Source organism: Microtus ochrogaster, linkage group LG2, assembly GCF_000317375.1.
Source record: "Microtus ochrogaster isolate Prairie Vole_2 linkage group LG2, MicOch1.0, whole genome shotgun sequence".
NCBI lineage: Eukaryota > Metazoa > Chordata > Mammalia > Rodentia > Cricetidae > Microtus > Microtus ochrogaster.
Genome location: NC_022028.1, coordinates 51,701,498 through 51,711,635, shown reverse-complemented (window position 1 = coordinate 51,711,635; position 10,138 = coordinate 51,701,498). Strand labels below are relative to the sequence as shown.

The 10,138-nt window shown below is 50.4% G+C and overlaps 1 protein-coding gene across 1 annotated transcript in view; it reads right to left on the bottom strand.

Moving 5' to 3' along the window:
• Window positions 1–8,170: 8,170 nt before the first annotated feature.
• Window positions 8,171–10,138, bottom strand: part of Slc26a8 (solute carrier family 26 member 8) — a 56,112-nt gene continuing 54,144 nt past the window's right edge. Inside the window, exon 20 of the mRNA XM_005360346.3 lies at window positions 8,171–9,036. Coding sequence (XP_005360403.1) covers window positions 8,530–9,036 — 507 coding nt within the window. The 3' untranslated portion in view covers window positions 8,171–8,529. The remainder of the gene's footprint in view (window positions 9,037–10,138) is intronic.

Genomic DNA, 10,138 nt, shown 5'->3' with positions numbered 1-10,138 from the left:
AAAAAAAAAAAACTCACTGGACTGATTTTCCAAGATTTGTCACCTGCTTGCCCCCACTTTTTTGGGGTGTTTTTCCTCATGTATTTCCCTAGTTTCTCAGCATAATTCGGTTCTCCACAATATTTCTAAGATCTAAGATCTCTACGCATGTTCATATGTTTGTACCTTTACCTTCAATCCTAAGGCTCTCTCTCTCTCTCTGTCTCTCTCTCTGTCTCTCTCTCTGTCTCTCTCTCTGTCTCTCATCTTTCCAGGCAGGGTCTCTCTGTGTTGCCGTGGCCATCCTGGAACTCACTCTGTAGACCAGGCTGGCCTCAAATGAACTCACAGATCCATCCACCTCTGCCCCACATCCCGAGTGCTGGGATTGAAGGTGTGCACCACCACCTCCTGCTTTCTGCTTCTTACTTAATATACATAGCCCTCCATACCTTCCTGTACTCCCCAGCACCAGCTTAGGAAGGTTGCCTGGACTTTGCCCTTCTGGAAATCATTCTATAGGGGTAGCTATGGGCTGGGGCTGTGTCTCAGTAGATAAAGTGTTTGCCTGTAAGCAGGATGCCCTGGGTTTAATTCCCAGCATTGCATAAAACTGAGGTGGTACATGCCCAGCCCTGGGGAGATAGGGGTGAGAAGATCAGACATTCAAAGTTATCCTTGGTCATAAAGCCAATTCAAGGCTAGTCTGTGTGATCTGAGGCCCTGTCCTGAAGAGAAGAGGCTGGTTTTTGGCATGCATCGCCTCTTAGATGCACATGTCTCCTCCCCGAGCTGTTTTTCTGCAAGTCTTTTTAAAGTAGAATTATTCAGACAGCAAAAGCCATCATATTTTTGGCTGCTCATGGGCGGTGTCAAAATTTAATTTCTGAAAACCATCCTATTCCTCTCCAAGTAACATACTTGTAAAGGCTGTTCTCGCGATCTCCCCCAACACCTCTCAGGCAGTGTCTAAATCCGATCACCTAAGCCTGAATACTTGAGGTGTCCTCAAGCCCAGAGTTCTCTGTCCTTGTCATTGTCATGGGTCCTTTGAGATGGGGTCCTGCCATGACATCCAGGCTGTCCTTAAACTCCAGGCAATCCTTCTGCCTCTGCTTCTTGAGATTATAAGTGTGTGCCAGCGCACCCAGCTACATTCTCTTTATTTTGTTTTGACACAGGGTCTTTTTTTTTTTTTTTTTTTGGTTTTTCAAGACAGGGTTTCTCTGTGGCTTTGGAGCTTGACACAGGGTCTTAATAAGTGACTGTGGTTGACCTTGAACTCGGAGAGCTCTGCCTGTTTCTGCCTACTGAATGCTGAGATTAAAAGTGAGAGCCACCACGTCCAACTTAAATTCTTTTATCTTTTTGTTTTGTTTTGTTTGATACAGGGTTTCTCTATGTAGTCCTGGCTGTCCTGGAACTCAGACATCCTTTTATCTTGAGGGTGACAAAATATTACACTACCCAAACTACATCCAAAGTGGCAAGTCCCCTATTGGCATCCCTTAATCCTACTGAATAACATAAACAACAGAAACCGAAGCTGTACCAGATGCTTTCTGCTGACAGAAAAGTCCTGCTGTTTGTGTAGACAGAGAGCCCTAAAGGAACCTTTTCTTGCCCTTGTGATGGTATTTGTATGCGTATGTTTAATTAATTTATTTTATTTTATGTGCATTGGTGTTTTGCCTGCATGCATGTCTATGTGAGGGTGTCAGATCCTGGAGTTACAGACCGTTGTGAGCAGCCACATGGGTGCTGGGAATTGAACTCGGATCCTCTCTGGAAGAGCAGTCTTAACCACTGAGCCATCTCTCCAGCCCCCATCTTTGTGAACAAGGATAACAGAGGATAAATTAATGGAGGGATAGAAGTGTGTCTAGGGTTAAGGGGAGCCAAAGAGATGCCGAGGTAGCGAAGGCCCAGCAGCAACCTGAGTTTCCACTCCAGACCCAGACAGGGAAGGGCGCATCTCCAGAGCCAGAGAGAGTTTGTGTTAGCTGCTGGAGTCACCAGAACAAGCCACTGTCATGGTATCAGCAGCAGAAATTCTGCAAGTTCGAGGCTTGGGGTGCAGGTTGGTTCCTCCTGCGTGCTAGGAAGGGGACTCTCTCTGCCTCTTTCCTTCCCTTATAGGGGGCTATTTTCTCCTCGTGTCTCAATCTAAAACAAAGTTGTAGTAAGAAAGGGCCCCTGATAACAAAGCAGCCCCAGGAGGGATGCACCCTTGTGGGAATGAAGCCCGGTACTTTCCCAGTCTGCACAAAGCCCTGGGTTTGATCCCCACAAACCTGGTGTGGTGGCGCATGCCAGCAATCCTGGCACTTGGAGGTAGTAGAGGTGGGAGGACCAGAAGTTTAAGGTTCTTATCAGCTGCACAGCATATTTGAGGTCAACTTGGGCTGCCTGAAATCCTGTGAGTGGCTGTGGGTGTATGTGGAGATGGGGGTGGGTGGGGGAACTCTGTGCCCCTCCCTTGGGCCATCACATTACTGAAACAATGGTCCCTAAGGAACTAGAATTTCCCCCAGCAATCTAATTCTGAGTGAAATAAAAGGCTGAAGAAGCCTGGCACCAGCTAGGGGGAACTGTCTCCCAGGAAGACATTTTCTCACAGTTCTGACAACTCTCAGGCCACCTTGCAGGAAGATAAACTGGTGCTCAGACAACATCAGGTCAGTGGTGGGCAGGGCGACACTTTGACCAGGTCTGCTTATCTGTGCAAACCTCTTGAGCTCACATCAAGACCCCAAAGGTGGACTGGAGGGTCCTGGGGCCTCTTTCTCATCTCAGTGTGGCTACCATGAGGAAATCTTTCTCTGCGGCTCACTGATTTAACTCTTCGGTTGCCTGTTGAGATGGGGAGGCTGAGACTGTCTCGCTGGGGCTACCAGCACCCAGGCTCTGCTCTGACAACTCCAGTAACAATAACAGCTGTGCCCTTTGATCCGCACAGCTGGAAAATAAACGCCCAGTGTCTTTCGCCTTGCATTCTCTCAGACGGTGGCTCCCACTGCTAAACCCACCTGAAGTTAGAAGGGGGTGCGCCCTAGTTGTGAAGTCCTTCCAGGCCCAGCAGGGTGGAGGAGGGCAGAGAGTAGCCAAGGGGAGACTAGCCAGTCCAGCCTGTCTAGGGGGTGGCTACACCCAGAGCACCTCATGCTGCTCCCAGGCAGGTGAGTCTGGAGCACGCCGAGCACAGAGATTGCCAAGAACCAAACCCCATTCCACTTTGTTCTATCAAAACCCTAACTTTGTAAGGACAATGAGCTTGGGTTAAGGGTTGGAAGGAAGGAGAAGATGGAGTGGACTGGGATGGGAATAGAAGAATGGGCAGAAACAAAAGAGAGAAGAGGGCGAGGAGGCTGCAGGCTGTGGTACCCCGCAGTGCCTCGGAGAGGCCCAGTGACCACAGCTGACCACACCCAGCTCTTAGGGGTTTTTTAGGTTGGGAATGTTGCCGGCCAGGGAAGAGCCACAGTGAGGATTTGCTTCTGTTACAGCTTCACTGCTGCACCACGGAAGCCAGCTGCAAATGGCAAATCGTACTGATAGGTAGGCAGAATGCAGCTCCGATGGCCCATTCCCTCAGCTCTCTGAAGTTCTAGACTGTGCCATGAGCATGGCATGAACGATGGGTTGATTCCACTCAAGTCCCAGAATCACAATCCCTCTCAGAGTAGGCCACAGACAACAGGTAGACTCTGCACTATGCTTCCTTAGCTGGCTCCAAGCCACATTCAAGTCAATTATCATAAATGGGTTTTTCCCCGGGTGGTGGTAGTGCAGGCCTTTGAGCCCAGCACTCGGGAAGCTGAGGCAGGTGGATCTCTGTGAGTTCAAGGCCTCAGAACTACAGAGTAAGTTCCAGGAAAGGCTCCAAAGCTAAACAGAGAAAGCCTGTCTTGATAAAAAGAAAATATATAAGTGTGTGTCTGCTCTTCCAGGAGACCCGGAGTACCCATACCTCTGCTCACAACCATCGGTAACTCCAGTTCTAGGGAATCCAATGCCTTCTGGCTTCCCTGGGTACCAGGCACACATGTGGTGCATAGACATACATGCAGTCAAAAAACCCATATGCATAAGAAGAAGAAAAAAAAAGGGAGGGAGGGAGAGAAGAGAAGGAGGAGGAAGAAGAGGAGGAAGAAAAGGCTGGAAGGGATACTTGTAATCCCAGTTCCTGGGGCTCACTGGTCAACCAGCCTCACCTACTTGATGAGTTCCAGGCCAGTGCAAAGGCCATCTCAAACAAATAAGGTGGCAGCCACCTGTGTCCAGAGCTGTCAAAGGCATCTTTTACTAAAGGAAGTGGTCACCCAGAGTGACGCTCTGATAACTGGAGTCCAAGCTGGATACGGATTCTATGAGACAGTGGGCACAATCCTGTCTGAGACTCTTCCTCTGGATAAAGGGACAGTCATGCCCATCTCAGTGACAGGCAGTGGGCAATGAGCATACACAGCGTTTGTACAGTCTATGCCATCGTATGCAAACAGGATGTGTCTCTAGTGCCAACCCTTCACCCTCCCCCTTTGGTAACACAACCCTTCCCTTTTACCTGACCAGAAATTTGCATATTGGACTCACCTTGGACCTCCGCTGTGGTGAACACTAAACAATGGGTCAAACGGCAGAGCTGAGAGGCCTTCTTCAATAGAAGCCCGGGCTATTTGCTCCTTAGAAGGAAGACTGGGGAATAGCCACCCTAACTCTTGGGAATTTTGTGCACATTGTGCTCAGTTTTACAAAGTGTTTTGACCAGAGCTGGCATGTGGCAAAGGGTCAGCAAATAAGGCTCATTGTTTTGGCCCGCTGGAAGTCACTATGGAAGGCATTATGTTCCTTGGGAGAGAAGGACACAGGGGTAAACTAGTGTGCATCCTTATGGCAGAGGCGTGAGGATGTCACAGAGACCAGCCACTAAGAAAGAATGAAAACCAGCGGGTGCATCTCAGTGGATGAAACCTTTAAGGACCTCACAGGTATCTGTCCTCCAACCACATTTCCTGTAAGTCCTTTATCCGAGACTTCTCCAGCAGAGGGTATGACAGAGTCCTGTCCTACCTCCCTGGCCCTCACTCCCATTCTCTATGACGTTTGTCAAACATACTTGTCAGGGCATCCCACAGTCTAGTCCTGTGTGGTGTGCTGCCCCTCCCCCAGATCAGGATCTCCTCCAGAGAAAGGGCTAATCCCGGGACCCCCCAGGAAAGTGTAAGGCTCAGTACATGGAAGCGCTGGCTCACACCTTGAGTGAAGATGTCTGGAGGCCAAGGCTGATAGCACAGCTTGATCAAGAACAGCCTCCCTGGGCCAGGAGAGCAGACGTACACTGGGGAGTCCTAGGAAACTGGAGAGGGTGAGGGGAAGATGGCCACAGTTTCTGCTGATCCCTGGTAGTTCAAGTCCACTAATGAAGAAAGGACTGTGGGAAAAACATGCAGACCTGGGAACTGCAGAGGGGGCTTGGGGTGGTTGCAGCAGGGCCAGAAGGTGTCCCAGGCGACTTGACCTTAGTTTCTCTCTCTCTCTCTCTCTCTCTCTCTCTCTCCCTCCCTCCCTCCCTCCCTCCCTCCCTCCCTCCTTCCTTCCTTCCTTCCTTCCTTCCTTCTTGATTTTTTTTTTTGTTTTTCGAGACAGGGTTTCTCTGTGGCTTTGGAGCCTGTCCTGGAACTCGCTCTGTAGACCAGGCTGGTCTCGAACTCACAGAGATCCTCCTGCCTCTGCCTCCCGAGTGCTGGGATTAAAGGCGTGCGCCACCATCGCCTGGCCTCTTTTGATTTTTTTGAAACAGGGTTTCACTGTGCAGCTCTGGCTGTCCTGGAACTCACTTTGTAAAGTATACTGACCTTGAATTCACAGAGCGCACACCACCAATGCCTGGTCCAGGTGGCTTTTCTTAATCTCCACAAGAAAAAAGTACGTAGGGTAAGATACTTACTTATTTTTAATTATATGTGTGTGCTTATGTGTATACATGTGCACGTGTGTGCAAGTACTCTCGGAGGCCAGGTGAGGGCGTGGGTGCCAGGTCACTGGATCCAGGTCTCTGCGAGAACGGTACATGCTTTTGTCTCCTTAGTCACGGCTCCAGTCTAGGAGGTGGGTTATTTTATCAAAGCACTTCCTAATTTGCGTGTGTGTATGCGCGCATGTGCATGTGCTTGCACACATGGGTACAAAAGCATACGTGTGCACAAGGTCATCTTCAGGTGTCAGTCCTCTTGTTCTGTCTACCTTCTTTCTTTTTTTGAGACAGGATCTCGCTCTCGCTAGTCTGAACTCTCAGCTAGGCTAGACTGGCGGGCCCGGCCCCCAGGACTCCTCCCACCTCTGCCTCCCCAGTGCTGGGAGGGATCACAGATGTGAGCCACCATGCTCAGCTTTTTTTTTTTTTTTTTCAATATGGGCTCTAGGAATGAAACTCAGGTCCTGTGCTTGTGACTGAGCCATCTCCGTGACTCATTCATTTGTTACAAAACATAGAGATAATTTTCTGCATATGTATCTGTATGCGTGTGTTCATGTATGTATGTGTGCACGTGTGTGCAGGTGAATATGTATGTGCAGGTGTGTGCAGAGGCAGGAAGACAATTTTGGCTGTCATTCTGCAAGTGCCATCACCCTTTTTTTTTCCTGAGACAGACACGCTTACTGGCCTGGAACTGACTAAGTAGGCTAGGCTGGCCGGCCAGTGAGCCCAGCCATGCACCTGTCCATGCTTTCTTGGGGCTGAGGTTGCAGACTGTGCCACCACTCCCAGGAAAGACATTACTGCCTAGCCACCTCCTGGGGGCATTTACGACAGTTTGTAATTGCTGCCTGTTATCTTCACCCTTCAGCTTCAGTTCTGGGGACAACACCTAGCACAACATGACAAAAGGATGCATCTTGTGCCAGACTGAGGGGACACATGTGTCGTCTCTGTGATTAGGTGTGTCTGTATGTTCATGTGCACGTGAATACATTGTGCAGAGGGCAGAGGAAGGCACTGGGTGTCCTTCCCCTGTTGAGACAGTCTCTCCATGCATCTGGAGCTGGACATGTTTGGCTAGGCTGGTGACCAGTGAGAGAGTACCCTGTGCTGATGGGGTTGCAGGCATGACATGCCCAAGGCCCAGCTGTTTTTGTGGGTGCTGGAGAGCTGCACGCAGGCGTCGGTGCTTCATCAGGTGCTCTTCCCTGAGCCACTTCCATCACCCCAAGGTATCTTTCACCTGCCAACAAGAGAAACTGAGAACGCAGAGAAGTCACGCTTGTTGACCGGAAGTAAAGTGTACGGATGGTGGATCTGCCGTCTCTTCTAGGCTTATCTTATTACTAGCTATTTTTAATCGAGAAACAAAAAAACTTTAAGGGGATTTGAATAAAACTAGAATGACTTTTCTTAGTCCTGGGGGTGGGGCTTGTATCTGTCAGTTTTAAATTTTATCTTTTTTTTTTTTTTTGGAACAATGTTTCTCTGTGCAGCCCTGGCTGTCCTGGAACCCACTCTGTAGACCAGACTGGCTTCGAACTCACAGAGATCCATCTGCCTCTGCCTCTGGGATTAAAGGTGTGCCCAGCTAGGTTTATTTTTTTCTTAATGTGTATGTGTGCCTGCTTGTCTGTATGTACACCACGTGTATGTAGTGTCCTTGGGTACCAGAAGAGGGCATCAGATTCACTGGAATTGGAGTTCCATGCCCTGGGGAATCACCCAGTGTAGGTGCTAGGAACTGAACTCTGGTCCTCTTCAAGAGCAGTCAGTGCTAGAAACTGCTGAGCCACTGCTCCCACCCATCACACATTTTAAACTAAGTCTGGTAATGGCTCCAGGCTGGTTTGGAAAACCTGTAAGAAAAAGCAGTTGTAGCTGAGTGCATTGTCCAGACTAGAGACTCTGGTAATGGCTGTCACCGTCCACTGCCACCTCTGGATGACTGTGAAGCCAGAAGTAGGGAAAGCGGGATGGCAAAAGCGCTGTCTGCTAAGCAGGTCCCAGTGCTCCAGGCCTGAAGGCCAGCTTGCCTTTGCCCTGCCCCTCTGGATGGTGGCAATATTTTCCTGCATGTCAGCTCCAAATATTGCCTGGGTTTTCTTTTGCTGGTTCCCTTCTGGCGTCCCTCCCACCTGGCATTTCTTCAGGGTTGTGTGATACAGAGACAGGCAGGAAAAGTCTGAATGTTTTAAGTATAGTCAAGTATTTTATTTGAGCCTCATTTCTTTGGAGAAAGGGGGACGGAGAGGAGAGGAGGTAGTCAGAGACAATCTGGCACAGTTGGCAGAGACGTGGAGTGTGTGCAGGGAAGCCAGCACTGGAAATCTGCCGAAGGTGAAGACTGGGACTCCTGGGGACAGACCTCAGAGACAACTGTGGACCCTGAGTCACGCAGCCTGGGTGTGTGATGGGCATGTGATCCCGTAACCCAGAAAGAAGGAAGTCAGCAGGTGCAGGGTTACAGAACGGGTGGCTTGCACCCAGTCTAGATCTCATGCCCCAGTGGTGCCTTTGGGCAGGGAGGATTCACCAAAATAATCTGCCTGCTCTCTCTTCCCATTCACCTACCAAGTGTCCTCATCGCCGTGGGGCGAGTTTGGATGAGCACGCGGCTGTTTCTTCTCCTCTGAAGGCATCTGAGATGGAATACGAGACTGGGAGCTCGAACTCCCAAAGCGATAGGCAGTGAAGTAGTTCCGCCAGGGGCTGTGAGCCCTGGTCCGGGTCCTAGGCTGGGGCCTCCTCTCTTTCTCTGACTCCAGCTCTGGCTCTGGCTCTGGCTCTTCCTCTGTCTCAGGCTCTGTCTGGGCATCTGTCTCTAGCTCTGTCTCCAGATCAGATCTGGTTTGGATCTCAGACTCCAGCTCAGACTCAGGTTCCAACTCTGACTCCTGGTCCAAGTCCAGGTTCAGGTCCAGATTGAGCCCCAGCCCACTGTTCTGTCCAGAATCCAGGTTCAGGTCAAAATCCAAATCATCCTTGATGGGCTGGTGGATCTTGATGTAGTTTGAGCCTGCACGTTGGGGAGCTTCTAAGATGCTACCGCCGGTTTGATGTCTCTGATTGCCATTCTGAAACAACACACATTTGGAGGGTTAAGAGTTACCAGTGAATTCCACTTCCAAGCAGTCAAGGGTTTCAGAACACAGCACTGACTGCTCTTCCAGAGGACCCTGGTTCAATTCCCAGCACCTGCATGCTCTTAACCTCAGAGCCATTGCTCCAGGCCCTTAATGTCAGGGGAGCAGAGAGGTGAGGTGCTTGTTAAAGGATGTTGGTGATGATGCCCAACAGAAGCCACACTCACTCCAGACTTAGGGCACACACTCCAGAAGCTTCTCCCATCAATCCAGCAACAAAGCAAGACCTATCACTCCTGCTCCCCTTGTCTTGGGGACCCTGACTTCAGCAACAGGATGTACTATCAAAGGAAGAATTCTAACACAGGAAATAGTGGATAAGTGCTAGCAAATAAAAAACTATTACATATTTGTGAGTGTGTATATGTGGGGGCACACGGGCAGGCATGTGTGTGTGTGCACTTGTGTGGGCTCAGGTGTGTGTGTGGGCACAGGTGTGGGGGGTATGTAGGGGCACATGTATAGTGTATGTGGGGCACATGTGTGGTGTGTGGGTGGGCACATGTGCGGTATGTGTGGGCACAGATGTGTGGGTGGGCACATGTGTGGTGTGTATGGGCACAGATGTGGGGGGGCACATGTGTGGTATGTGGGGGCACATGTGTGGTATGGGTGGGTACAAGTGTGGTGTGTATGGGCACAGATGTGTGTGGGGGCACATGTGTGGTATGTGGGGGCACAAGTGTGGTGTGGGTGGGCACATGTGTGGTGTGGGTGGGCACAAGTATGGTGTGGGTGGGCACAGGTGTGTGGGTGGGCACATGTATGGTGTGGGTGTGCACATGTGTGGTGTGGGTGGGCACAGGTGTGTGGGTTGACACAGTTGTGTGGGTAGACACAGGTGTGTGGGGAGACACAGGTGTTTGGGTGGGCACAGGTGTGTGGGTAGACACAGGTGTGTGGGAAGACACAGGTGTGTGGGTGGGCACAGGTGTGTGGGTAGACACAGGTGTGTGGGAAGACACAGGTGTGTGGGTGGGCACAGGTGTGTGGGTAGGCACAGGTGTGTGGGGAGACACAGGTGTGTGGGTAG